The 27,144-nt window shown below is 51.9% G+C and overlaps 3 protein-coding genes across 6 annotated transcripts; 2 read left to right on the forward strand and 1 right to left on the reverse strand.

Moving 5' to 3' along the window:
* Positions 1-10: 10 nt before the first annotated feature.
* POLH (DNA polymerase eta) lies at positions 11-13,930 on the forward strand. Of its 4 annotated transcripts, none has more exons than XM_014266654.3 (11): positions 11-200; positions 313-393; positions 488-622; positions 709-950; positions 1,210-1,379; positions 4,589-4,692; positions 5,525-5,644; positions 6,263-6,386; positions 7,035-7,100; positions 7,754-7,917; positions 8,711-13,930. In XM_014266654.3, the coding sequence occupies exons 1-11, from the start codon at positions 19-21 to the stop codon at positions 9,576-9,578; spliced, it is 2,256 nt and encodes a 751-aa protein (XP_014122129.2). In that variant the 5' UTR covers positions 11-18; the 3' UTR covers positions 9,579-13,930. The 4 variants fall into 4 exon arrangements, with proteins under 4 accessions (XP_014122129.2, XP_074393437.1, XP_005486553.3 ...); XM_074537335.1 differs by having other exon boundaries at positions 149-200; positions 313-389; XM_005486496.4 differs by having other exon boundaries at positions 122-389.
* Positions 11,818-22,920, reverse strand: GTPBP2 (GTP binding protein 2). The gene is made up of 13 exons (XM_074537341.1): positions 22,630-22,920; positions 20,364-20,390; positions 19,578-19,762; positions 18,800-18,908; positions 18,068-18,265; positions 17,617-17,791; positions 16,764-16,983; positions 16,203-16,338; positions 15,733-15,791; positions 14,839-15,010; positions 14,414-14,578; positions 13,823-14,030; positions 11,818-13,726 (listed from the first exon to the last, which is right to left on the reverse strand). Exons 1-12 carry the CDS (start codon positions 22,810-22,812, stop codon positions 13,833-13,835), a joined length of 1,827 nt encoding a protein of 608 aa, XP_074393442.1. The 5' UTR covers positions 22,813-22,920; the 3' UTR covers positions 11,818-13,726; positions 13,823-13,832.
* On the forward strand, positions 22,868-27,005 carry MAD2L1BP (MAD2L1 binding protein). The gene is made up of 2 exons (XM_074537343.1): positions 22,868-24,201; positions 24,840-27,005. Exons 1-2 carry the CDS (start codon positions 24,016-24,018, stop codon positions 25,368-25,370), a joined length of 717 nt encoding a protein of 238 aa, XP_074393444.1. The 5' UTR covers positions 22,868-24,015; the 3' UTR covers positions 25,371-27,005.
* The last annotated feature ends 139 nt before the right edge of the window (positions 27,006-27,144 follow it).

Genomic DNA, 27,144 nt, shown 5'->3' on the forward strand with positions numbered 1-27,144 from the left:
CGGGACGCAGCTCCGCGCATGCGCCTTGGGGGACACGGGGACACAGAGAGAACGCGGGCGCCGCGCACCGTCGCGGCGGGGACACGCGCACGCCCCGCCGCGCCCTGGAGAACTACCACTCCCGGCGTGCCCCACGCGGGAAGTACGGGTGCCGCAAAGCGGCGGGGCAAGGCGGGGCTCTGCGCCCCACAGAGCAGGAGGTTATTCAATCATTCACGCAGTCGGGCGGGAGCCGGTGTCGGCGGCGGCGGGATGTCTCGGGGCCGGGAGCGCGTGGTGGCCCTGGTAGACATGGACTGCTTCTTCATGCAGGTGGAGCAGCGCCTCGATCCGCAGCTGCGCGGCCGCCCTTGCGCCGTGGTGCAGTACACCGAGTGGCAGGGCGGCGGGTAGGTAGGCGAGCCGCCTTGGCGACCCCGGCTCCTCGTCCCACCCCGCTCCCCGCGGGGACGGGCCCGCCCTGCGCTTCACCTCCGTGTCTTGGCAGGATCATCGCGGTGAGCTACGAGGCGCGCGCCTTCGGCGTGTCCCGCGGCATGTGGGCGTCGGAGGCGCGGGCGCTGTGCCCCGAGCTGGCGCTGGCCCGGGTGCCGCAGGCGCGGGGCAAGGCGGACCTCACACGGTGAGAGCGGGGGCCGGGGGTGGCGGCGGCGCGGGCCTCCCTGGTGGCGCGGGGCGGCGGCTGAGCCCGTGCCCGCCGCCCGGCAGGTACCGGGAGGCCAGCGCGGAGGTGATGCAGGTGCTGTCGCGCTTCGCCGCCATCGAGCGCGCGAGCATCGACGAGGCGTACCTGGACCTGACGGGCAGCGCGCGGCACCGGCTGCGCGAGCTGCGCGGGCGCCCCCTGGCGGCCACGCTGCTGCCCAGCACCTTCGTGCAGGGGCTGCCCGCAGAGCCCGGCCCCGAGCCCGGCGGGAAGGGCCCGCTCCGAGCTGATCCCCGCGGGAAGGGTACGCACCGACCCCCGCCCCCCGGGAACGGCCCGCTCCGCCTGCTCTGACTCCCCCCAGTCGAGAGCGTGGTAAATGGGGCCTGCGTTTTCCGCAGTGAATGGCTTTTAATGTGCCCGTTCTCCTCCCTGTGGCTGGAATGCGTTTACGGAAGCCTGCGGCTGCTGGCTGGGAGTGGCTGCTGCGGGTCCCTTTGCTGGGCTCAGCAAGAAGTGCCATATCGTGTCCCCTTGAGATCCCTTTCGTGTCCCTTTTCTAGAGGAGCTGCGGCAGCGTGGTTTGGACGAGTGGCTGGCGTCGCTGTCTTTCGATAACCCAGACTGTCCTGACCTGCTGCTGACCATGGGCGCAGTAATTGTGGAAGAAATTAGGGTGGCAGTGGAAGAAGCTACCGGATTCAGGTGTTCAGCTGGCATCTCGCACAACAAGGTACATGCATAACACATTAGCCTGATTTCATCTGGGCTGCAGCATCAGAACATGCTGTAGATGCTCTCCTATACTGACAAGTCTCCTGTACAGAAAATGAACCAAGTTGAGAATGTAACCATGTGTGATCACACCTTCAGAGAAATTATAAGACGTGGAAATGGGAGGAGTTGTTTCCCCAGAGCTGTGGCCTAGGCAGTCAGCAATCCTCTCATTTATTGCCTGGATTCCTGGGGCACTCTAATGAGTGAGCTCACTAGGAACAAAAGGGGTTTAAGTCCTCCGGAGGTGTTTTCTGTAGAAAAAACAGAAGCATAAAGCAGGTAATCTTCACCCTGAGTTTCAGGCAACAGTCACTGTAGCCAGTTTTACTGACACAAATTCCCAGTTACTCAGCAGCAGAGGAACTCCAGATTGGGGCACTGAGGTGAGCTGGGTTGCTTTTTGTCTTTTTGGTGAGTCAGTGTTTACCCTGCTGGCCATGGGGATTTGGGTGATGCTCAGCCAGCTGCCCAGAGCAGCCACAGCAGCACTTGGTGCATGACAGCAGCTGCAGAAACAAACGGACTTTGATGCTGCAGCTACAGAGGATTTCCTGCCGGGTGAGATGCAGGCTGGTTTGCTGAGACATCCCTTTTGCTCTGCAGAAGAGGGGCTTATTTATACAGTAATGACTTTATAAAGGCAAGCTCTGACTTTAAAAAAAAAAAAGAAAATGAAGACTAAATGGATGCTTTGGAGTTCAAGGAAGATGTATTTCATTGACTGCTGCAGAAACAGCTGGTACTACTGCCAGCTGTACACAGGGATTGGAACTGGTTCTGCACTGGCTTAGTCTGAAACTAGCAGAGACTGAGGCAGAAATGAGCTAGCTAAGGAACATCACTGGTGTAGAAACTTCTAGTGGAAGCTATGTTCAATTTCCCTTTTTGCTTTCTTTAGTCAAGAGTAACAGAACTTCCCTGATACTTCCAACAGCTTCTCCCAGCTTCCATTTTCTATACCAGCTTCTTTTTTTTGATAAAGTAAGCACATTGTGATGTACTGTGCTATCCCTGAAGAACTGTGTATGTGTAGCAGCAAGCACAGTGCAGAGATCACTACAGCATCTTGTGGCTGTGCAGAACACTGCTGTGCTTTCACAGCCAGCTCACATTGGTGAGTACAAACCTTTTCTGCAGAGCAAACGAGGTGCTCTCAGCAAACCAGCCCACCTTCCGCCCAGCAGGAAACCCTCTGTAAACTACAGCATCAAAGTCAGCAAAGTCCGTTTGTTTCTGCAGCTGCTGTCATGCACCAAGAGCTCCTGTGGCTGCTCTGGGCAGCTGGCTGAGCATCACCCAAATCCCCATGGCCAGCAGGGTAAACTCTGACTCACCAGAAAGAGGAAAAGCTCACCTCAGTGCCCCAGTCTGGTGTTCTTCTGCCACTGAGTTGCTGGAAATTTGTGTCAGTAAAAACCATTCTCAGGCTACAACAACTGTTGCCTGAAACTCAAGGTGAAGATTATCTGCTTTATGCTTGTGTGTTTTCTACAGAAAACTCTCCCAAGGCACTGCTTTTCCCCATGAAGTACCTTGTTAAAGTGCACCAGGAACCCAGGTGATGAATGAGACCAAAAAACTTGGAAGCACCTGAAGGATAACAGCATGGCTTTCTCAAAAACCACTTATGCCAAATTAATTTATTTATGTGCCCTCCTTGATAACATAAGTGGCCAAATGTGCAGGAGAGACTACAGATGTGAGGTGTCAACCTTAAACTTTCTAACACACCCCACCCTGAGCTGAGTAACCCGGTGATGACACGGTAGCAGACAACATGGCTGAAGTTGTCTGAAGGGCATGCATGCATGTAGCTGAAGAAAACTTTACTGTTCCCCATAATGATTTTCCTCAGTGAGGTGCCCTCAAATTGGGATGTTCAGAGTGGAATCCTGGGGGGATCTGTCCAGGGTCTCCTAAGAGCCAGTATTTTCAGTGAAGCCTACAGAGAGGGAACAGCTGTATGAATTCAGGTGCTGCACAGATGGGGCTCGGGGCCTGGGCTGTCAAAGTTCTGAGATGAAATTAGAGTTGAAAATTCTGAGCTTGAAAAAGCTTAGAATCAGTCTGAAATCACCAAACAGCACTTCTTATGCTCCTCTTATGCTCATTGACTGTTTTTGTGGTTTATAGAAAAAAAGCAACCAGCAGGATTTTGGCTGAGTCACAGTAAGTCAGGAAGTAACCTGGAGTTGTTGTGGACAAGCAGCAGGATGAGTCAGTAATATAAGTGTTCTTGTAGAAATGCCAAATCCTGTTTCAGCATGTGCAGTTTACAGAAGGTGTCAGAAAAAGTAAATGATTTCTCCCCATGAAGTCTCAGTGATTGGTTTCGCTTGCAGCACGTCACTTTATGAGGTGGGTAAAGTTGGAAGTCTCCAGCCAGACAAGAAAAACAGTGATTGGGCATCTGAAAAGGGATCTACTTTGTCTAGAAATTATTTCAAGTGTATGTAAGCCTGTAAAATGGGCTGTTAATAAAGGTCATAGCTCAATAGGCAGGCAAGATATTTTGCTTAGTTACAGGAAGTGTGGCAAAGCACTGAAAGAGAAAGTTATTAAGAGTTGTTCAATAAAACCTCAAACACCCAGCTAAATGTACTTCAAGCTGGTCTGTGTATTTTTGACCCTGTGGTAGCTTAGAGTGGGCAAGGAAGCTGTATAGGAGAACATGCCTTCCAGGCTAGCAATTCTGCATTTTAAAGGTTTCCTTTTGCAGCACTGTGCTGTTGCAGACCTCACAGAGAGAAGATTAAAATAGTGACATTGAGAAAAAGCCAAGACAAACACAGAAGATGAAGGAAAAAGGCATAGTGAGAGACAGCCTGGGGGAGGACCATGGGCATGCTGTGGAAGCTCTGGCATGCTTGTCTGATGGAAAACTATAGCAACCACAACAGATGAAAGATCTTTATCTGCCTGGAGCAAGAGTCCAGCAATTCACAGAGCTAAAGCCTGGAAGCAGCTTTGCTTTCAGAGTACCCAGCTTGTGCATGTCACATCCTGAGGTGGATACTGCCTAAGAGCAAGCAGGGGTGCACCCTGCACATTTTCCTAGCAGCCATTCCGGGGCAGCTCTTAGAGGTGATGCAGCACAAGCTGTTAGGTGGAGTCACATTAGTGCACAGTGTATACTAACAGAGTTTCCCCCTTTCTGTGTTGCAGACCCTGGCTAAGCTGGCCTGTGGGCTGAACAAGCCCAACCGGCAGACGCTGGTGTCTGCACGCTTTGTGCCGCAGCTCTTCAGCCAGCTGCCCGTCAGCAGCATGTGAGTACCAGGGGGCTGCTGCTGCTCCTCCCCAGCACAGCAGTGTGAGCTCGCTGACAGCAGCCAGCAGAGGCTCTCAGCTCCACACCAACTGCTTGGCAATGCTCCCAACAAACACAGGGAATGCTGCCAGTGATCTCTCCTGGCTGTGAGTGACAGTTCAGGGGGAGTGTGCTTGGGAAGTACAGCCCAGCTGGTGAATGGACCACAGTCCAAAAGCCTGTGGGCATCCTTTCCCAGGGTAAGGCTGTGCTCAGGATGTCTGCTGGGGTGCATAGGTGTAAGCCAGAAGCAACTGTGAGCAAGGAGGCCATAGCTGTTCCCCAGTGTCACTGACAGCTGTCTTCACAGAGAGCAGATGTCGTTTGCTTTTGAGCATCCACACTGTGCACAAGTACTTTTCCTAGTGTAAGGAAGTGTTACCAGCACAGTGCTCCAGAGGAATGGATCCCTATCCTGCTCTCCAGAGCTGCACTGCTGGTCTCTGCTTTCTGTGTCTTGCAAGGAATGGAGAGGGATGTGTGTGGGAAAGGATCCTGTCTGTGTAGGAAGAAGGAAGCTGTATGTGAGGCATTCTTCAGAGCATGGTTTGGGATCAGATGGAGCTGAGGGAGAAGCACTAAAATTGGGGAACCTAAGGAGCAGTTCCTACATCAACTCCTATGTGTCCTTTTACTGTGACCAGAACAGCCAGGTGCCAGGTGTTCCTTTTGTCCTGCTAGTTCCTAGCAGCTTGTAGTTGTCCTTATCTAGGAACAGCTGCTGCAGTGAGACTTGTCACAGTGCCCACATGATGCTTCATTTGTGTTTTTTCTGTATTTCTCTGCCGTAGCCGTAACCTGGGAGGCAAGCTTGGCACTGCTATCACAGACATCCTGGGAGTGGAGTACATCGGAGAGCTGACACAGTTCAGTGAGACTGAGCTCCAGACACATTTTGGAGACAAAACCGGGTAATGATGAACCTCTCACCACAACTTGGCTCTTGGCAGGAATTGAGACTTCCTTTCAGTCACAGAACCTTGTTCTGCTGTGATTAGGAAAGGTTGGAAGGTAAAACTTCAGTGATATCTTTGGAAAGCATTGATCTGTCAGGCCCACAGCAGGTTTCCAGTCTTGCCTGCTCCCAGGCACCCTCCCCAGGATAATATTTTGCTTGTCAGCCAGCGCCTCAGCCTTCCTCTACAGCATCCAAGGATGGGGTCAAAGGGCTGGTTCTCTGCAGGCTGGAAAGAGGGCAGTCTTGACAGTCTCATCGTAGAGGAAATGACAAGGCTAGGCTGGAGCCAGAAACACAACTTCTGGGCCCGGAACAGCGGTTGGACACCCCTGCAGATTGGTGAACTGTTGCCACTTCAGGAGAAGAGGTGGAGTTGTGGTGCTGACAGGCAGTTGTAGCCTGAAGGAATCGTGCTTGTTCAGCTGTGGCTGTGACTGTAGAGTTGAGGACGTGAGACAGTGACAGCTGGCACTGAGTTGAAAGCAGGACTCAGCAGGAGTCTGACGTGCTGCCCAGTGATGCCTGCTTGTCTGTAGCTGCCTTAACCTCATGCCTTCCCTGTGGCTTTCAGATCTTGGCTCTATGACTTGTGCAGAGGAATTGAAGAGGAACCTGTCAAAAACCGGTACCTGCCACAGTCTATTGGCTGCAGCAAGAATTTCCCTGGGAAGTCAGCCCTGGCCACACAGAAGGCGGTAGGAGAAGCCTACATCTAGCATAAGACTTGGTTTTCACACTGGAGAAAATAAGAATACTAAAAACAGACTAGCTTGCAAAACTGCTGCTTTTCTGCACAATTATGCCCTGAAACTCAGACTAGAGGCTGTGTGAGAAGGTGGTTTGAGCTCTGGAAGTCCCTGTTGACAGAAATGCATTGACAAACTACTGCACAAAAAGGTCCATCTTGGTTGTAACTTCCATGAGCAAAACTGGGCCTGTGCTGTTCAAAAGTGATTCACAGTGCCAAGCTTCAAGAGCATGGTTGCTAGAAGGAAGGTAACTAGCCTAAAGAAAGAGGCAGGATGCACTTTAGCTAATGGGTGGGGGGCAATTCCCACTGAGCTGTAGGAAGATGGAAAGAGAAATCCAGGACAGGGAATGTAGATTATTTGGCAAAGTAATAATATTATTTGGCATAGTAATAATGCAGGGCTTTTAGATATCTAAAATGTTCTTCCCTGCATTCTTGAATCTCAGCTGGACTGATTTCTCAAGGTCTGCTACAGATATGGGGCCTTACAATAGTCTGTCCATTCCAGTCTGATCCCCCCCAGCATTCCCCTTGTTCTGTGGTACTGCTGTGAGCAGAGGCCCAACCTGTCTGTTACCCCTGCTTTGTCCAGGTGCAGCACTGGCTCCTGCAGCTGGCTTTGGAGCTGGAGTCCAGACTGAACAAGGACAGGAGCCAGGTAAGGAGGGGAGGCACAGGGACACAGGGAGGCACATTTGCACCATGAGTGGTTTGCAGGAGGCTAAGGGTGGTATTGGGAGGGGAAGAATCTGCTCACCCCTAGATGTGTGCCTGTGTGCTGAGGTGTCCCAAGAAGAGAGGTGTGCAGGAGCATGGCCAGGGAGGATGGTTTTGCCCCGGAACACTGCAGGGTTAAGAACAGTCCTTGTCCCATGCTTTAGGATGCAGGGATCTGAAAGCCACTGCACTTTTTGCTGCACTGCTGCTCCCTTGCAAGCCCTTTGCTGACACAGGAGTGCCCGTGGACTGTGAGAGGGAGCACTGTGCTCCTATCTGGACAGTAAGCTGCAGGCCAGGATGGGAGCAATCCACCAACTTTTGCACTGCAGTGGGGCCAAAAAAACTGTGGAACTGCCTTTGAGGGAAAGCAAGGACTAGCTGCTTCCCATCCTGTGTGGCACAGCTGTGCAAGCACTGGTTGTGTATCCCATCCCTTGGCAATCAGGCCGGGCAGGACACGTCCCACCGCACCCTCGGGAGATGGCAGGGGACGGGGGGCTGGGCAGGGCTCCAGGCTGGGAACAGTCCCCTCGGCTGTTCCTGAGCTTTCCTGCAGGAGTCGCTGGAAGCACAGCTCTGCTCTCCCGGCAGAACCACCGCGTGGCCCGGCAGCTGATGGTGGTGATCCGCCAGCAGGGGGACACCCGCGTGTCACGTCTGTGTGCCCTGTCCCGCTATGACGCACAGAAAATGTGCAACGACGCCTTCACCCTCATCCAAACCTGCAATGCGGCTGGGGCTCACCAGGCAGCGTGGTGAGTGTGGGGCAATGTGGGTCACCTCTGTCAGATTCTGATGTGGGAGGTACTGGACGAGCCAGAGACCTATTGGGAAGGAACTCAAGTTAATTTGAGTGGCAGGAAAAGTGATTTCCAGCAGCCTCACAGTAGAGTGCAGAGACCTTTTAGCAGTAGGACAGCCTGGCCTCTTCTGAGCCCCACATCTGATGAGAGATGTGAGAGATGACTTCTGTACTTGGAGTTAGGATTGCCACTGGCTGGGGTTTGTCCAGCTGAAGTGAGGCTGTCCTAGCCCTGCTGGGCCAAAGAAATAAGCTAAGCCTTGTTGTCCTACCCTAAGGACAAAGGTTTTTGTGAGGAAGCCATTGGGGCAGGAAGAAAAATGAAAGTGCACAACTCCTTCAGCATTTTCTTCCTTCCTTCCTTCTGCTCTGCAGTGAAGGCAAGAAGGTCCTGTCTGTTAAACTCTGACAAGGCTGCTGCTCCTTCAGCGTGCTCTCATCTTACAGCAGCTTCAGCCTGTAGTGGACTGAAAGTCCAGGCTGGCAGTTGGCTGCTCCTGCTCCAATGCCCTTCCTTTGGGAATTGCTGCTTTGGAAAGAGGGGTTCTGCTTTGCCCAGCACAGCCTGCTGTGTCTGTTCTGGAGGTAGCAATACTAACTTTGTCAGAGCAAACATCTGTCCCAGCCCTTGCCAGATACTACAGTTCCCCTGTCTGTGAATGTTTTGTGTTGTTTGAAGTCTTACCTCAAAAGCTTTCTTGCTTTCCAGGCTGGTGTCTGAGCTGATGTTGGTCTGTCCTTTGCAGGTCTCCACCGCTGATTTCAGTGCAACTCTCAGCAAGCAAGTTCTCGGAGCCTGTCACCCTCTCTACAGGCATTACCACCTTCCTGACAGGTGATGCCCAGCCTGATGGCACTGCCACCACCAGCCAAAACTCCACGTCCTGTGGGAGGGCTGGGGTCAAGTTCTTTAGGAGCCCGAGCAAAGATCTTCGGCAGAAACCAGCTAGTGCTATTGAGTCCTTCTTCCAGAAGGCAGCAGAGAGGCAGCTGGCACAGGCAGTGGCAGCACCCAGCCTGCCCACTGCTGCCACTGCAGAGCCAGCTGTGCCCAGCTCCCCAGAGCACCAGGAGAGAGCTGCTGTTGGCTTGCCTGTTGGACTTGCCTCTGTACAGAGTGACCTGGAGTCCCCTGTGAAGCAGGATCCCGGCGATGCCAGCCCTACTTCTCTGTACAAGAGGCTTCGCCGGGAGAAGTTGCCATTGGATGCCACACAAACACCCTCAACTCCACCCAGCTCCAGGACCCTTCTGAAATTCCAGCCAGCTGTGGACGGAAATGAGCAGAATTTGCCACCCTCTCCTGAGCTCGCCCTGCTGCCTCCTGCCTCTCCAGGGGACCAGCAGCGCTGTGAGAAGTGTGGCCAGCTGGTGCTGGTGTGGGAGTTCCCTGAGCACATGGACTACCACTTTGCACTGGAGCTGCAAAGCTCTTTCCTGGAGCCCAGCCCTCCCATGGCTCCAGAAGCAGCTCCCAATGCAAAGGCTGTGGCTTCCAGATCTCCTGCTAAGGCAAAGAACAAGCCCAAGACTCCAGCAGGATCTAGTACAAAACGACCCAAAGAAAGTGTGACAAGAACTTTAGATTTTTTCTTTAAGCCCTTACCTCCTTAACTCTCAGCCACACTGGGTGTTTTTAAATAATCAGTATTTTTAAATAATCAGTATTTTTAAAGAATCGGTGCTTTTAATCAGTATTTTAAATATCGGTGCTTTTTTATACTGCCTGTCAGGTTTTAATGCCAAAAAGTCTAGTAAATTATTTTCATCCCAAGTCTAAGAGGAACTGGAACTCATGAATTGTGTAGATGTAGCCTGTTTAGCTGGTGGCAGCTAAGCCTGCCTCTGCCTGCCTGGTGCTACTAGAAGCTGCACAGTACTGTCACCTACACCTCTTGCCATAGGTATTTGCATGCCATCACTGCTCAGTAATTCTGTTCCTCCTATAAAAGCAGCTACTGTAAGTGCAGCAGCTTATCCCAGGAATCTCCAGCTAAGCCTTGGCTTGAACCCCTGTCTAATCACTGTGTATAAAACCTTCAACTCGTGGTTCTACTCTGGCTGCAGTTGCAGGCCTTGTCTTTACTGTGTAATTTATATGTGGTAGCTTAGCCCAGTTGTTCCTTCTCCCCTCCACCTGGAAGACGGTGATTTTTATTCCTTCCTTCCCACACCCCAGGATTTATTTTATAAATGCCTTAATGATTCCCTCTGTGTAGCATTGTATTGCATTGTGCTTATCAGCAGCTCAGGAGTACACAAGGAAGACTACTACTGTCATAAAAGATTTAAGGAAGCAGTAGCTGCAGAGGCACGCCTTTTGGTGGCCTCTTTGAGAACTCTACACTAATTCATAACAATTGCTATTGACACATAAACAGTCTACTGTTAGAGCCCTCGCTAGAAGGGAGAGAAAACATGTCAAGAGTCACAAAGAACACTGTGAAAGCTTTTGGTTGGTGTAGACTGCATAATCATATTTTTCCTCCTTCCCAGACTCTGAGAGATACTAGACACAACTTGCTGACTGGTACCTGTTCTGACTGGGCTCTGCCAAATGACTTGTTCAGCTCCTTGAGACACAGGCCACAGTGCAATGGCCACTCCAGAGCTCCAGAGATTACAACAGCCAACAAAGCAGAGTATCATGGAGGGTTATGAGCAGGCACTGAGAGGGTGAGACTGGCTCCAGGGCAAGAGAAGTGCTCTCAGCTGCCTGGCAGGGCTCAGCTCTGCTATACTGTGAGCTGCCTGGAGCCCGCCAGAAGCTCTGCTGCCAGTAATTTGAACGTGGCTCTTTGGGCGGGGGTGGAAGAATGTGCCACGTCAAGGCAGCTCTGGGTGGGGTTAGGAATCGAATTTCAGGGAGTTTCATCAGCTGCGGGCTTCCCTTCCTTGGGCAGGGGGGGAGAGAGCCTTTCAGGCAGCAGATAATGATGCAAACTGCAGCTGTGTATCTATGTACTGTTTTCTGAACGGCATCATCCTAAATGCAGCTGCTGAGCTGATCTCTCCTTCCAGCAGCCAGCCTGTGCTGGGATGCTGCTACACTACTGTCAGTGGAGTCTAATATTTGGCATCACAGTCATGAAATTTCAAGAACAAGAAACTCATTCTGGTGTGTGCAGCTCTGGTAATAAGTAGAGGAAGGAATTATGAAGTCACTCCCACTAATGACAGTCCTAACATTGCGAAGTGACAAATTTCCCCAAGTCCTCACGTGAAGAGAACCAGTCTGGCAGGATCGTCTCGTCTCCTGTGACATAGGCACATCTCATTTCCTAAGTGTCTGGCAGGACTGGACTCTGCAGATGCCACTATCTGACACAAAAACAAGTGTAGAAGAGGCAGATCCTTTTGGTCACAAGTCATCTCCACAGGGAAACCTTTTTACCTCTACTTGTCCCAAGGGAACAACCTGTCCTTATGAAGGCAAGGCAGTCACGAACCTCTTGATAATGTCGAAGCTATTCTAGAAACAAATCACCGGTTAGATGTGTGCCCTAGAAAGCGTCTCTTTAATTAGGCTCTGGGGGAATTTGTGACTGTGAGGAGGCTTGCCACAGCCCAGAGTCCCGCCCACAGCAGCCCAAAGTGCTGTGCTCAGGGTGACGTGGCTGCTGTCACCTCGGGCTGCACACCCAGGCTTACTCAGATAAGGCGGGAGGGAGCGCGGGGTTGTAAACAGCAGCGCGTGCATTCTTTCCACACCAGGCACGGTATTTATAGGGCTGAACGCAGGAAGCTCAGGAATGGGTGAAGGGTAGCCAGCTCCAACTGTGACCCAGCTCCAAGGGCAGCAGGGTAAGAGCCCAGCTCCACCCTCACTCATTGTACAACTCAGCCAGCAAGCTCAATAAAACATTTTTATTCTGTACATTTATATAGATGCTTGGAGAACAGGGACAATCCCCAGCATTAGAAAAATTCAAGACAACAAAACAGCAATTATGAAGAGCATGGCACCAAGAACAGTCATGCCACAGATGGCAGGGATGAGGTGAGACCAGCCATCAGCTGTTTCAGGAAAGGTCACAGCACCCCCCTTTGGGGCAGAAAACACCAGTGCAGAAGAGTACAAAGAGCTGGAGTCCCCCATCCCCAGCCAACTCTCTTTGTGACACTAGCACCAAAGGGAAGAGCCTGCTGGCAGCTGGGGCCTGTCCTTGCAGGCATTGGTGAAAAGACTGTGTCATTGGAATACCCAGCCCACTGCCAGAATGGGAAAAAAGGGATCCTGCTTGAGCAGTGACCCTGAGCCAGCAACTCCTTTCTCTCTGCTGGGGATGCAGCAGTTTTCAGCTGGATCGGTGCTCCCTCCAAGGGACAGGTCACTCCTGCAACTATTAAGCTGCCTTCCTTTATGCCACACTTGCTAGGCTTCCCCCCACCCCAGCACGCTGCTGGCAGGGTGCAGCTCCCACCTTCCTGCCCCACGACGGCCCCGCACAGCTGCGCCTGTGCCAGCGGCCCAGCAGCAGAACTGCTCTCAGCATGGCACAAGCGCCACTTGGGTGTCCAAGTGCTGTCACAGGCCCTCAGCCTTCTCTTCAGTCAGGGCTAGCAGGCCACCACACCAACCAGCATGGCTTGCTGAAGGCCTTTTGCTCACAGCAGACACATTTGGTCTAACAGTCAACAATAAAACCAAAAGCCTATGTACAGCTTTACAGACCCTGCTGCACCCTCCAGGCTGCACAGCAGAGCTGCAAGACAGAGTGGGAGACCTGTGCTCCACTCTACATCCAGAGTGCTCCACTCTACATACAAAGTCCTTGCTGGCAACATCAGCTTCCCTCTGACAACAAACACTGGTGGCAATGGAAAGAAAGGAATTCTTGCTCCAAGAGAAATAAAACCCACGCCACTGTCAAAAGAGAAGTTACCTGGTTTTGTGTAGGTAATGCAGCCTGTCCTCCTCACACATTAAGGCAAGCATGTGAGGAACAAGGTGGGCTGGGAACAGCCACACCAGGGAGCCCACTGCAAACCACTGCTACCAATGTGCAGATGGCACCTTCAGGTGAACATCCATGGAAACAACCTGCTCACACCAGCACAGGCCTGGGCCCTGCTCTGCTCCACAGTATGGCCTCCTGTCCAGCTGCTGCAAGGAACAGATCCAAGTACAAACTCTGTCTTCATGATGCTATGTCAGGAGGCTGTGCCACTCAGAGCAGCCACAGCTTCCTGGAAGTCATAAAGAGGAATACTGAAGAAACGTGTACATGTGAGTGGGGAACAGGACATCTGTCCAACAGTAAGACACTCAGATTGGAGTAACGCAAAACCAATGCACAAATGGACACATAGCAGATTAAAGCCAACCAAGATTCAAACAGTTAAAAAGTGTCCTGAACACATTCTGAGAGGTTCAGCCAAGCCCTGGTGTGGGTGGCATGGTCTGTTCCATCCCCTGCCCAGAAGGATGTACTGAAGGATGATTTGAGAGAACGCTGTTATCAACTCAGTGCTCAGACAGCAAAAATGGGACCAGACCCTGTGTCAGAGATGGAAAAACATCCCTTCACTGCTTGTCTTCAAGGTTGCTGCGCCTCCCAACCAGCAATTTTCAAACAGTAAACAAAGCCAATACTTGCTTGCCCAGGTCTGCAGGTACCTCTGATCTATTCTGAAGGAGTCTGTTCCAAATGAAAGCTGCAGGCGATGTGGAGAACATGCTTAACTTGTCCCACGTACGGCACTGAATGGAAGAAATTCTCTCATGCTCCATCTCACGGTGCAGAGGAGGGACATCCACACTAGAACGGGACAGCAGCAGCTCCAGGCATTGCTCAGAAAGCCACAGGAGCTTCCAGCCTTCTCCCCAGGTGCTGGTGAGTGGAGATTTCTCTGACCTACTGGTAGTCAGAAGCTCAGCTGTCCAGGCCCCAGGGACTCCTCCAGGCTGTTTTCTTTGGTGGTGATGGCTTGGAGGTTAGTGACATGCCCAATGCCTTTGGTGACTCCTTCACGAAAAAGTAGTTTGGCTCCAATCTTCAAGTATTCAGGATGCTTGATGAACCTGAAACACACAACTGCCTTCTCTCCTGTCCGCAGCTTGTCCTGAAAAGAAAAATGGGAGAGCTTAGACCCATCTCCCAAGCTGATGCATGCAGGCAGAGGTACATGTGGGTGGTAAGAAGATGAGGCAAATGAGCAGCCTTCTTCAGACTGCAAGGCTTGAGCCCTTCCCGTTACTGTACACATAAGAAGAGACAGGAATACACAAGCCCTGAAGAATAGAGTTCACCTCTCATCTTTAACATGTCTGGAGGAAAAGCAACCAAATAGGCAGGATAAAGGGATAGAGTCTGCTCTAGGAAGGGACACAGCTACTCAAAATAGCAGCAGACCCCAGCTTTACTAGAGAGTGTAGTGGAATCTTAACAAACCAAACAAACCCCACAGGGAGGTCCATCTTCCTCCCCTTTCTTCCCATGGCCTACCTTTCCATGGATCTTCTCTACAATAGCTGTCTGTCGCACATTCCCCACGTGCACCGTCACCTGAAACCCCTTCCGAAAAGTTGTGGCATGGAATAACAGCACGATCTCGGCTTCAAACACTGAGCAGATGGTGGGGTTCATTTCTGGGCTCACCATCACCATGCCCTGCAGAAAAACCCAAGGCTCAGACCAGTCAGGGCCAGTCCCCTTGCTTCTGAACAGCCCCCAAAACCACAAATTTACCTCCACTCTGTGACTTGGGCTTACATCCTGTTCTCAGCCTTGTACTCACTGTAATTTGTAACCTGGCCATTTCCTCCCCTTCCAGCAAGTTTCCTGCAAACATTTGTACTTCATTCCCACCCTAGCAATGGGGGAAGCCTAGGGAAGTCTCCAGCCCTGCTCAGTGCAGGAGTAGGACTAACCTTGCGCAGCAGGGAGCGGTCGAAGGGTCCGAGGGCCAGCGTGGCTGCCTGCCCGGCGCGCAGCACGCGGCAGGCAGAGCGGTTCCGCTGGATGCTGCACACCTTCAGCCGAAGGAACTTCCCATCGTCAGTGGGACCAACCACCAAGTTCTCCCCTTCTCGGCAGATCCCACTGCCCAGGTAGAAGAGCAGGACACAGTTAATCAGGAGACAAAGACATTTCACCCTCCAAGATCAACCTGAACGAATTCCCCAGGGCCAAGTCTTTGCACTCTTACTCTGGACCAACCAACAGGGAGACAAAGCTGCTGAGAATCAGGATTTCTTACAGCAGCAGTGTGATTCTTAAAAATCCCAGGTACAGACAGGGACCACTGCACCCCAGTGCTCTGTCACACTGCTTTCTTTCTGTGGAGAGACCTCAGATGACACTCCTTCAGTGTGGGCGTGCTGATGGCCAGACTGCTCTGATTGCTCCCAAACATGGAGGGAGAGCTGCCTTTTCATGAGGTAGTGTGCAGTTAACCCCTGCTGGAATCAGAGGATCTACCTTTTACATTTCCTCCCCCCACCTGAGGAAGGAAGAAAGCAACTCCTTGGGATCATGCCTAACCTCTGCCAACTAGATTCCAGCATGCCTTCTTTCAGTGTGCTTCAGGACACATTCCTAATCCAGCAACTTTAGAGCAGACTGTTTGCTTGCCACCACATGACCAATGGTCTGCTCATGTCACTTCCCAACACCCTGTAGGGCTCCACTCTCACTTGAGTCAGTGGCAGCAGTCAGGACTGAGCCTCACACAGCTTCCACTTCTGCAGCAGGTGACTCTAACCTTGTCACTTGTAACTCCAGCAACCATTCACATCCACACATATCTGCCTAGGCTCACTTACCTTGACAGAGTTCCTCCCACAACAGTCCCCACCTCTGGCACTGTATAAATTTCATCAACCTGCAGCAAGGCAACAAGAATAAGCTCTTCAGACAGACAGCTATGAAATACCACTCCAAAATGAGGACAAAGAGCCTGCCCCTTGGGTGAAAGGAGGTGATCTCTCTGCTGGTCATCAGACACTGTCTCAGAGCTTCACCAGCTCCCACTTACCCTCCAAGTAGAGGAACAAAGCTCTTCCTTTTAAATAGCAACCAGAGAAATGATTGTATCCTGAGACAGACATCTCATGGTTACAACAGATTCAGCCCATCAGGCTTTTATCAAGGACCAAGTCCTTTTTTTAACGTCTCTCAATAGTCCAGGAGTTCACCACATCTCTACCTCTGGTATCCAAATTCCCCAAACGTCTCTCCCATGGCACAGCAATGAGTTCAGCATCAGAGCATGAAACAAACAACCCTTACCCACCTGAAATTCTGTATGTTGCTGCATTAATTCTTCCTGCTCTTTACTGTTGGTCAGTGGAGGGAGGATGTTGAGGAAGACTTTCAAGAGATCCAGGTTCTCTCCAGAAACACTGGACAGTGTGAAGATTGGGGTGATGCTGTCAGACACAAGTAGACAGAAATAAGCAGAAGGCCACAGCACAGTTCCAGAAAGTTTCTGGGATTCTGAATCTACTGAGACCCACAGGAAGATGGATACTGTACCAGAAAGTGGCTAAAGCAGGAAGGCTAGATACGACTCCACAGTAACCCCTGCCTCAGTGTTTGGTTGAGGCACCAATCCCTTGTCAGCACACACTTTTCTCAGGAAGAAGTAACTCTAATGCAGCCTTTGCTCCCAGAGCCCAGAAAAAAGTTTGGGAGGGGAAAATGCCTTCTTAGAGAATGCAAAGGTAGGAAACCTGACAAGGAGCAGAGATGTTCAAGATGTAGTCACCTCCCCTGTGTTCACCCCTCCCCAGCTGCGCATGGCAGCCCAGCCTGAATTGCCTGCTCCCAACAGAAGAAAGGAATAGTCCCTTACTTGGGAGATTGTGCAAACTGTTGTGCTGCTGTAACTGCATCGTCATCTGAATTCACAAGCAGGGGGAGCTTGTTGCAGCCTGGCTGCTTCAGGATTCGTTCCAGCTGCTTCACAGTCCGTTCCACGGTGGCTTTTGAACACAAGTCGACTTTGCTGATGACAATGAAGAAGGGGACCTTGAGGGCCATGGCCAAGCCCAAGTGCTCTCGTGTTGTGCCCGCTGCAGGAGACAAGTGAGATGTAGGTGCAGCAGCAGTCACCACTGGAACTTATGCTGATAGCTGTGTCTCCTGGCTATCCCATGAGCCCAGTCTAGAGATTCCACTGTAACTGCTTAGTTCATCATGCATTGAAAAAGCACACTTATTCTTTTAAACAAAACTAAACATCAGTCCAGAAAAATAAAAACCACCAAGAAATTTTGTGACTGATCTGTCTGCTTCAGAAAGACGCAGCAGTTTTCATTCTTTGACTAAAATTTGCCAGAGAACAGTTACAAGAATGTCAGAGATAGATGTGGGAGAACTCCAGATGCCTTTTTACAAGACTTTGGGATCCAGCACCCCTAAGAATATTTCAAAGCTGTTATCTTTTCTGAGAAACACTGCCCCAAATCTTAAACAAATCCTGTCAGTCCAGGGTACAGTTTAATGTGGTCTACAGCCAGTAAGAGGATCCCAGATTTACTCCCCTCCCAGGCACTCATAGACACTGACTTACAAGGTATCAGTAGAAGCTTACAAATGAATAAACTTTTCTGAAAGCCATTCACAGCTGACACGGACCCATTCCCCCCATTCTCCATTCCTCTTCACAGGTTGCACTCAATCCATGCAGGCAGGGCAACACTCACCAATGCCAGTGTTGGCACTAACCACCAGCATGGCAAAATCTGGGCAGTAGCTGGTGAGGCCAAAGATGGTTGTTTTCAGATACTTGTGGTGGCCAGCCAGGTCAATGAAAGTGATCATTTTGGAAGAACTCTCACAGATCTCTTCTGCTGTCCGGGAGTCACTGTAATTTACCACCTAAGGGATAAGGAGCTTGTGAGAGAGGCAGCCCCAGCAGGCACGTAAAGAAAACCCTTATCTATCCACTTTGATGTCAGAATTACTAAGTAGAGATCATCCACCACGGATACAAGAAACAGTGTCTGCTGCAAACATACAACCAACACTCAGGTTCAGCTTGAGGGACAGAGAAATGTGCCACCTCTCTTCCTTCCTGTCCCACTCACAGTTCTAACAGGAGGCTAATCCTGCTCTCCTCCAGCTTTCTGAGTTCAGCAACCTGCTCTCTCTTACCTCTCCTTTGCTGTTGAAGCCGAGGATCTCAAAGCTGATGCTCGATGTTCTTCCTGACTGGATTTCATGGAGATGCCGGAAGAGGTTGAGGCGTGCTCTGCCCCGCCCATTGTCCAGCTCTCCTTGCGTTAGGACACCCAACAGTGTTGACTTCCCTGAGTCCACATTCCCTAGCACAGCTACTCGAAGGTCTAGGAACTACAGGAAAAAGAACAAAGAAATCATTACACTTAACCACTGGTGTGCTGAGTGCACAAGCACTACTGGGCAGTGGAGATGCAGCTCAGAGAGCTACATCAGGGACAATGTGCAGTTTAATCTTGCTCAGATTCTGCTCCTGCTCCCAGCAAATCACTGCCAGCAGTCGTGACACACTCTAGAGTTGAGATGTGATATATCAAGCTTTGATATCACAAAAGAGGCTATTCGTTGCAGCAGACCTCTAAATTCTTCCTTTTTTGCACACAGGTCTGCATCAGAACCACTGCTATAGAAGCTAAATAATTTTTCATTTCTGATCCAGGCAATCTCCTGGACTGACATCTGCCTCAATCACAGTCTTGGAGATAAGAAGCGTTATCATCAAGCCTCCCTCTGGCAGCCCTTTAAAGCATCTGCTATGGGCCAAGCTATGACAAAGTGCCTCCAGGGTTTGGGCTCCCATCCCAAATAGGAAGCTGCTCACACAAAGCCTCTAGGTCTCCAGCAGGAGAAAAAACCAGAGGTCCCTACCTGCTGGTTGTCAGGCACCTTTCGGACAAGCACCTCCGTTATCTTCCTTGGAACATCGCTGTCGTAATCGACCTCCCTCTCCCGCAGCACCGTAATGTCAGCCCCAACCCTGCCACAAAGACAAAAGGAAGGAGTGAGACACATTTGTGTCGCAGACGTCTTTTATGAAAAATCCTTTCTTTAGGATTTTTCCTCTTGAAAAGCTGAGAGGCTTCAAGAACAAAATGTCAGCATTGATTATATGCTGCTATGGAATGCAACAGGTGGATTTTTGATTGGCCCATGTTTGTTGTTTTTGATTAATGGCCAATCACAGTCAGCTAGCTCAGACTCTGTCTGAGACAGAAGCTTTTGTTATCATTTTGTCTTATTCTATTCTTAGCTAGCCTTCTGATGAAATCTTTTCTTCTATTCTTTTAGTACAGTTTTAATGTAATATATATAATAAAATAATAAATCAAGCCTTCTGAAACATAAAGTCAAATCCTCGTCTCTTCCCTCAGCCTGAGACCCCCTGTGAACAGCATCACACATTTGTACTTGACAGTTCTCACACCTCTATGATAACAGCTGACAAAGCAAAGGGGATGAAGGCTGGGGATAGCAGGGAAGGAGCCTCAAGCTTCCAGACAAAAGCCCTATAACTTTCCTCATGCTTCCAGAGCCTCAGGACTGAAGGAATGTCAGTCATACAGGGCTTTGTAGGAGGGAGCTGCCAGCTGCTCAGGGGACTGCAGGCAGTCCCGCTGGTGGCCCTGCAGACAAAGGGAGCACGTACTTCTCTGCCATGCGGCGCAGCGTCTTGAGTGAGGCGCGCATCTCCTCCTCCGAGAGGCCCACCAGCAGCCCGTTGTCCTCCACGCCGATCTGATAGACGGCCTCCCCTCGGCCCTCCTGCAGCCGCCACTTCATCTGCGTCACCAGGTGCTCAAAGCGGTACTGAGAGGGGTTCACCAGCTTCAGCTGTTTAACAGAGGGGCAGTTCTAGTCACAGCCTGGATGCAGAGGCAATCCCATTGCCCAGTTCTGTGAAGCAATGTTCCCAACTCTGACCCACCCCTAGAAAGCACAGCCTGTATCAGTGTCTGAACAGAAGCCGTGGGACAAGTGAAAAGGGGGTTCACAAAGGTACAAATATAAGGTAGAAAAACTTTCCCTCATCCTGACAAAGGGATCTGTACCTTGCCTGCTGCAGGGTTAAAGACAGCACTCTGGGACCAATCTGTGATCCAGGAACCAATAAGTGCAAATGCCAGAGAGCCACAAGAAAGTGGCAAATCATTTTCAGGGATATCTGCATCTCTCTCTCAAGAAAAATACAGTAGGCATCACATACTAGAAGAGATTCCTAAAAATCAGTACTGAGATCAAGCTTTTCCAGCTCAGCAGACTGGGTAGTGCTTGGCACAAAGACACAGAAGATGAATGGTAGTTCCTTACTGCAGTGTCCACTTTTCTGTCCTTTCCTTGGCCATGTTACCCACAGGCTGTCTTTGGTGAAGTTACTCACTGCAAAATAACCCTCTGGGAGGAAGACCTCCTTCTGCAACCACAAAAGACTCACCTTGTACTCGATGTTTCCATCTTCTGCCTGGTCAGAGAATGAAACAAGACAGAAGAGTTAGATGCTGTGCCCACAGAGACTTCTACAGGCACCAGCTGCCCATATATTCTGAAACTGGTGCTGAAGATTTCAATGAGAGGGAAAGTGGCAGAAAGAGACTGTGTTAGGTCCCAGCCTTCTGCCATTATTTCCTACACTCAACTAGAACTTTCCTTATGGTTTGTTTGTTTGTATCCCACATCATGAACACCAAAGGACAAAACTAGAGTGGGGCACAAAGGTAATACGATCCAGGGGGGAATTATTTTCTGGACAGTAAAGAATAGGGCCTGCCTAACAGTCACAGAGAGAGAGAGAGAGTTCCAGTTTCAAAAAGGTACAGGCCAGCATATGATTTAAAGTCTCCCCCCTCACCCATCCATGACCCACAAAATGCCACCCACAGCATCCCACTCCCACCCTATCCAGCAGCTTCCATCCATCGAATGTGCACAGAAACAGGGGCCTGTGAACAAAAGCTTCTGCTTCCTCTCCTGCTCAATGATACTCTCCCTCACTTAATCAGTTTTTCACTGACTTCCTTCTTCATATTTATGTATCTTCTCTGTACAAGGAAGGACTACAGACATAAAGAAGTGAGGTAATGACTCATCTGCCAGCTAGTCACTGGCCAGAGTTCTGGAGAACCAGACCTAGTTGGGACTGTGTGTACACAATATGCTCAGAAGTACTTTTTCAGGGAAGGCCAGGTGGGGTTGTAACAGAAAGGTCTGGGTACTCATCAAGCTCAATTCAACCAAAACAGGCTCCAGCTTATCAAAGAGAATGTCTAATTTTACAATTAGACATACAATATTTAAGTAATTCTTCCCAGTGATTCAGTATAAGGATCACTAAGAAAGGGCTGGAGCCTGCAGGCAGCCACATACTCTGTCAGACTAAATGGGGCTGGCAACAGTAAGCACTTCCTTTTCCTCTGGATACCTATTTGCATGTCAGGAGAGGCAACAGCCCTCTCCTTGCCTTGCAGCTCAGCTCTTAACCACAGCGGTGCTTACAGTGGCAAAAGGCCAACAGAAGTTCTCAACTGTCAGCTCAGTTCTGGCAGCAGAGCTGTGCTGTGAGAAAAAGGCACTTTTAGCAGGTTTTCCTCTCTTGCCATCTACCAGCTTTCCAGTTCTAAGCAAAACCCATTCACCTACTGCACTGTCATCTAAATAAGGGAGTGGGTCTTCTCCAAGGCACTTGAGACTAGAAAAGCAACAAGCCTCGACTTGCTGGGGCACACACTTCACAGGGTAGCCAGAAACAGGAAGCTGAGTTGAAACCCCAGGGGACTCTCCAGCCTCCAGCTGAAAGGAACAAGAACGAAACTGCGGCTGCAGGGCACAGTCCTGCCCGTGGAGAAGATCTGACAGTAGCAAAGCGCTGTTTTCACATCTTCCCAAGAGTCCCAGGCCTGCCTTGTGGAGGAATAGCTCCCTCCCAGCACAGGCTATCATATATTTTACAGAAAGTTCACTGACAGGGGCCAAGCAATTGAGTCTGAGCCAACGTCATTCTGCCCACAGTGACAGTTCTATGAGAGCGGTGACAACTGCCCCAGCTGAGCACACATCCGCGGTACTACCGATGTCATTCTTCCTGCTGCAAGAGACAGGTGCCTCACCCTCTGTCCACGGCACCTGCAGCCCTATGGAAGGAGCTAGCTGTCAGATTAGCTGGGAAGGGAATCACCGCAACCCGTCTGGCAGCTGGGAAGGGGCTCAGATCCACCAGATCCACTCAGATCCACCAGATCGTCTCTCGGGGAGGGAGGCATGCAAACGGGATGTTTGTAACTACGAGGCAAGCAAAGCTTTATTTTCGAAGCTATTTCGATGGCAGGCGGCAAAGCGCCCACAGACAGACGCCAGGCAATGCGATACGACTCACGGACAGGCTCCGATGGAGCCCGCAGGGACCTCGCTGGCACCAGGGACGCGGGCACGGCCCGGAGGAGAGCCCGGGACAGACGGGCACACCGGGGCTGCAGGACAGCTCCTAGGGCTGCTGTCAGCCCGACCCCGGCACGGCCCCGCACCAGCACCGCCGGCACCTGCAGCCAGAGCCGCCACCAACCTGCGGGGTCCGGCCGTGGCACCGACCCGCTCCGGGGGGCACCGAGCTCCGGCCCCTCCCGCCCCTCAGCGGCAGCGCCCCCCGCCCCCGGGCCTGGTCTCCCTCCCTCCGCGGCTGACGGGACGCGGCGGCCGCCGGAGCTCACCTCGGGCGGCAGGTACGGGGGGTTGTTGGCCTTCCCTCCGCGGCTCCGCCCGTTCTTCTTCTTCGTCTTCGAGCCGCCGCCGCCGCCAGGCGCGGCCCCCCCGCGTCCGCGCAGGGCTGCGCTTGCCCCGCCGCCCGCCGGTCGACAGCAGCCCCCGAACAGCTCTGACACCCGCGAGTCCATGGCGGACACCGCGGCCCCGCCGCCCCCTGCAGCGCCCGCTCCGTTCCCCGCCCGGCCCCTCCGGCCCGGCTCCGGCCCCGGCGTCACCGACCGCCGCGCGGCGCCCCGGGAAAGCGAGTCCCGCCCGCCTACGACGCCGAGAACGCTCCGCGCGCCTTTCGCTCGAAACTACATCTCCCGGCGTGCCCCGCGGCGCAACCAGATCGTTCCCGCAGGGGTTCCATCCGCGGGGGCTGATGGGAGTTGGAGTCCAAGGGAGAGGGCGCCGCCTGTCGGCCGCGGCCGACAACGCGCAGGATGCCACCGCTCTCCGGGCCCCGCTCGCCGGGATCTGCGGACGCCCATGGGTTATCCCTTTGGCAGCTCACAGCCCCGGGTTCCCTGGTTATTGACATCGAGGGATCAGTCATTCTGGATTCGGGAAACTGGGGCACTTTCGAAGCTGTTTGGCATTGGAGGTACCTCATGACTACGCAGAGGCAGCAGCCCGACGCAGAGCGATCCCAAAGCACACATTAAGATCCAACCGGGGGGGCGGCCGGAACAGCAAAAGAACCTCTAGCTGTGCGCCGCATCCCCTCAATTCCCAGTCTCCAGTTCCAGACCACTGCGCCTTCCCTTTCCCCGCCGCATGCCCTGGGGAGAGCGACTCTGGGTCATTGTTCGTGTACAACCGACACTCTCCGTAGCGCTCCGCACAGGTGGCCGCGGTAAAGCAGCCTCGGAGCGGCTCCTCTCGCCATCCCGCCCTCCACTCCCCGTATGCTGGAGGCGGCACCCAATGGGGCGCTAGGCACAATGTTTCCAAACACGGCACTCCCTGCACGCTCCCCGCCTCCGCCTCCCCGCGGCAGCGCGGCGGCGGCTCCTCTGCACGACAGCGGAGCCGCCAGGGGTGCCGGGAGCGGGGCGGGGGACAGCGGAGCCGCTTCCTGCGGCCCTCCCCGGACAGCCCTGCAGGAAGCAGCCAGAGCTCCCGGCACGGCCTCAGCCGGGCGGCCCCGGGACGGGAGCGGGCGGGGGAGCGGGGCTACCCAGAGACCCCGCCTCCCACCCCGCCCACCGCACGGCGCGGCCCGTGCGCCGCTCCCGTGAGGCTGCGCGGCGGCGGCGGCATTTAAACTGCGGCGGCCGTTGGGGGGGTGTGCGTCCCGCGGTTCCTCGCTCCCGGCACTGGCGGGGCTGGATCGCGGCGGCAGCGGCATGGGGCCTCGGGGGGACAGGGGGGTGCTGGGCAGCCCCGCCGTGGCCGTGGCCTTCCCGGGAGCTGTGTGCCGGGGCAGCGGCTACCGCTTCGCGTGCGAGCTCCTGAAGCACGTCCTGCACCAGCGGAACCAGCTCCCGCTGCCCTACGAGCAGCTGGCCTACTTCTGCCGGCGGGCGGCCCAGGTGAGGCGCGGCGGCCGCGGGGTCCGACCCGTGCTCGGGGGCGGCCCCTGGGCCGGGGATTAGGGAGGCCGTGGCGTTTGAGGTTTGCTTGCGAGCTCCTGTTCTCGCTCGGGGACTCGCACGGCGACGTGTCGGCGCTTTTAAAGTAAAGCGCTTATTGCATTTAGGGTTGCATCCCTAAATGTAACCTTTTCAAAACGAGGCAAAGGCAGCCTTAAATTCGGGCTGCTGAAGGTGTCGACAAATTGTTCTTAATTGATTGCTTCCTGCTTTCCGTTCAAAGCGTGTTACTGCTTTGTTTGTTACCTCTGAGGAAAAAAACGAACCAAACAAAAAAGGTACTGTTAAGTGATTTCAGAGAGGTGGCTGATCTTTGAAAAATGAGTTTCTAATTCCTATTGGAATTCATTAGTAGCGAGATTCAGATTCTGACTGAGTAGCTATGGATTGTGCTCTTGTGTTCCTCTTGCATCTCCTGATGTGGGGAGTAGATGTGCGTCTTCCCCATGTGGGTACCTCTAGCTCTCAAAATGAGCACAAGCTGCTGGTTCCTTGACACTCTGGGATGGGCCATGCTTTCTGCAGAGTATAATACATGTTCATAACTAAGTGTGTTAATGTGAATTTTTATTTTCGAGGGTGGAGATGGAATTGAGAAACCACGTTCCCTGGGCTTGGCAAGCAGAAAGTGCCAGCAGTTGCTGACGGAGCTGGAGGGATTGTTCCAGCATCTGGAAGTCATGTTTAGTCTGACGCTGGTTCCTCGAGTTCTTTTCCTACTTGGAGGCAACGTCATGAACCCCAAGGAGCTCTATGAGCTGAATTTGGAGGGGTTCTGTGAGGGCTCGGCTGAAGAGAGCCTCCAGACCGCGCCCTGCGTTCGCCAGCTCTTTCACCGCCTGTTTGTTGCTGATGTCTTCAGTGAACTTAAGGCTCTCCCTGTGACAGGCACTCTTGTCCTGGTCCAGGGCCACCGTGACTGTGGTGTTGAGTGGTTCCGGCCCAGGCTCAACTACCAAGTGCCGAGCCGAGGGAGGAAGCTGACTGTTAGGCTGTCCTGTGATGGAGACCTCCACGTCAGTGCCTCACCTCCACAGCACACAGCACCTGCTTGGGAGGACTATGTCTGGTTCCAAGCCCCAGTGACCCTCAAAGGCTTTAGTGAATGAATGGTTTGCCATAGAAATTTAACTGGAATATTGATTACTTTTTTATTCTTTAGGTGTTAATTTTAGCAAATGTAACCATGTATTTTTGAACCATGTGTGCCTGAATTTTTTTTTTTCATGATGTCTACTCTGCCTTCCTGTATCTTGCTGCACTCCTCTGTTGTCCTTATTTCCCGAGTTGTTCTTGAAGGCAAATCCACTTTAAGGCACAGTTGCACACAAGTCCAGTGATTAATGTGTTGGGAGTAAAACTTCCCTGCTGAATGCTTGCTGAACTGGATACGTACAATCTCCTCCTGCGTTTTAATATGGCCGTTTTCTGACCCTGCCTTTGCCATGTTACCCATAGGCTGTCTTAGGTGAAGTTACTTCCTGCAAAATAACTCTGGGAGGAAATCCTGCAGTCCTTAAAAGGCTCCCCACAGCAGGAAAACCCGCGGGCGAAACCGGACCGGCACCCAGAGGTAACATTGTTGCAGCAGAGGGATTTATTCCCATCTAGTAAAGAATGGATGAAGGCAGTTCCTGCCAAGGGCCAGGGCTGCCGTGGAGATGGGCGGAGCCGCTTCCAGGGGCTCCTGGCAACCCTGCAAGCAGCAGCCGCAGCTCCCGACGCTGCCTCAGCTGCCGTGGTGTGTCCCCTATTGAGTATTCAAGTGCTTGTCCGTCTATTTGGTAAAATTACACTTTCCCATAACTCACTTTCTGTTCCTTAACACTCCAAAGTAAGACTTTCCAGCAACTAAAAAATCTTGTAGCTAGTGCTGTCTTGGAGATGGAAAGAGACCGGTGCTCTGGAGGCAGGGTAGCAATAAGCAATTTTATATTTTTTACTAATCTTTGCCTAACAGCCCTGACAATTGGTTAGATATAAGATTAAAAGTAAGCAGTTTCTTTGCTAACCCTCTTCAGAGAAAGTTAGGAGTGCTGCTGCAATAATGGAAGGTTACTCTCACTCAAGGAAGAAACTTGAGTTTCTGAAATGCATAGAAATCAGGGGAATGTGATCAAGTTTAGCACTATCTTTACCTGCCAAATTTGTGTTCTTAGTCAGACTGTATTACCTAGAATCAGAACTTGAGCCTGTTCTTCTGGGCTGGTGTCTACTGCAGAACAGGACAGGGAGAGAAGCCCTGGGAGCAGTGTGTTAGAGCTAGATATCTGCTGAAATTGTCTTCAGTCCGCTGGGCAATTATCTGTGCTGTAATGAGCTTTCAGTAGCTTGAAATAACTCCATCCCACTTGAAGAGAAAGGTGAACCTACTGGTAGTGAGGGTGTTTGCTGTTACTAGTCAAAAATGCACAATGGGATGGTCAAAGTCCTTTGTGAGGGTGAAGGTTGAAGTAACCCTCTACACTTGGTGCATATTTTAACTTTGACCTTTTTTGATGGAATGAGATGATAGAAGAAGTAGGAACTTAATTTGGAATTTCTGAGCTTGGAGAACAGTAGAGTGCCCTCTCTGCTGTAGTATCCATTAATATCTGTTTACAATGTGCAGTAGCTGCTTCTTAAGCTTGTTCTAGGGGAAGAACTTTGAGTGATGAAAGCTGCCTTATGTGCAGCTGCCCACTTGAATATGGAATCTCAGGCCTCTTGAAGGAAAAATATAACTTGAATGTAGGAGTGGTTGTGCTCAGGAGATCAAAACCTTTTATGCTTCCACCAAAGCTGCTTGTAACACATGTTTAAGAATGCAGGTGCCCAAGTGTTTAAAGAAGCTTTTAAACAGAAGCCTTGGCCAGTTCCTTTCACCTCTCTTCCTCAGTTGAG

The sequence above is a fragment of the Zonotrichia albicollis genome, chromosome 3 (genome assembly GCF_047830755.1).
Source record: "Zonotrichia albicollis isolate bZonAlb1 chromosome 3, bZonAlb1.hap1, whole genome shotgun sequence".
Classification (NCBI taxonomy): domain Eukaryota; kingdom Metazoa; phylum Chordata; class Aves; order Passeriformes; family Passerellidae; genus Zonotrichia; species Zonotrichia albicollis.

What these genes read in the sequence shown, in the direction of transcription:
- MAD2L1BP (XM_074537343.1), top strand. Translation starts at nt 24,016, where the DNA reads ATGGGGCCTCGGGGGGACAGGGGGGTGCTGGGCAGCCCCGCCGTGGCC. An exon ending in TCTGCCGGCGGGCGGCCCAG is followed by an intron (nt 24,202 to 24,839) that starts GTGAGGCGCGGC and finishes TTTATTTTCGAG; the next exon opens with GGTGGAGATGGAATTGAGAA.
- POLH (XM_014266654.3), top strand. Translation starts at nt 19, where the DNA reads ATGCGCCTTGGGGGACACGGGGACACAGAGAGAACGCGGGCGCCGCGC. An exon ending in TGCGCCCCACAGAGCAGGAG is followed by an intron (nt 201 to 312) that starts GTTATTCAATCA and finishes TTCTTCATGCAG; the next exon opens with GTGGAGCAGCGCCTCGATCC. An exon ending in CATTTTGGAGACAAAACCGG is followed by an intron (nt 5,645 to 6,262) that starts GTAATGATGAAC and finishes TGTGGCTTTCAG; the next exon opens with ATCTTGGCTCTATGACTTGT.
- GTPBP2 (XM_074537341.1), bottom strand. Translation starts at nt 22,812, where the DNA reads ATGGACTCGCGGGTGTCAGAGCTGTTCGGGGGCTGCTGTCGACCGGCG. An exon ending in CTGCGCCGCATGGCAGAGAA is followed by an intron (nt 18,909 to 19,577) that starts GTACGTGCTCCC and finishes TCTTTGTGGCAG; the next exon opens with GGTTGGGGCTGACATTACGG. An exon ending in TAGAGAAGATCCATGGAAAG is followed by an intron (nt 14,031 to 14,413) that starts GTAGGCCATGGG and finishes TTTTCTTTTCAG; the next exon opens with GACAAGCTGCGGACAGGAGA.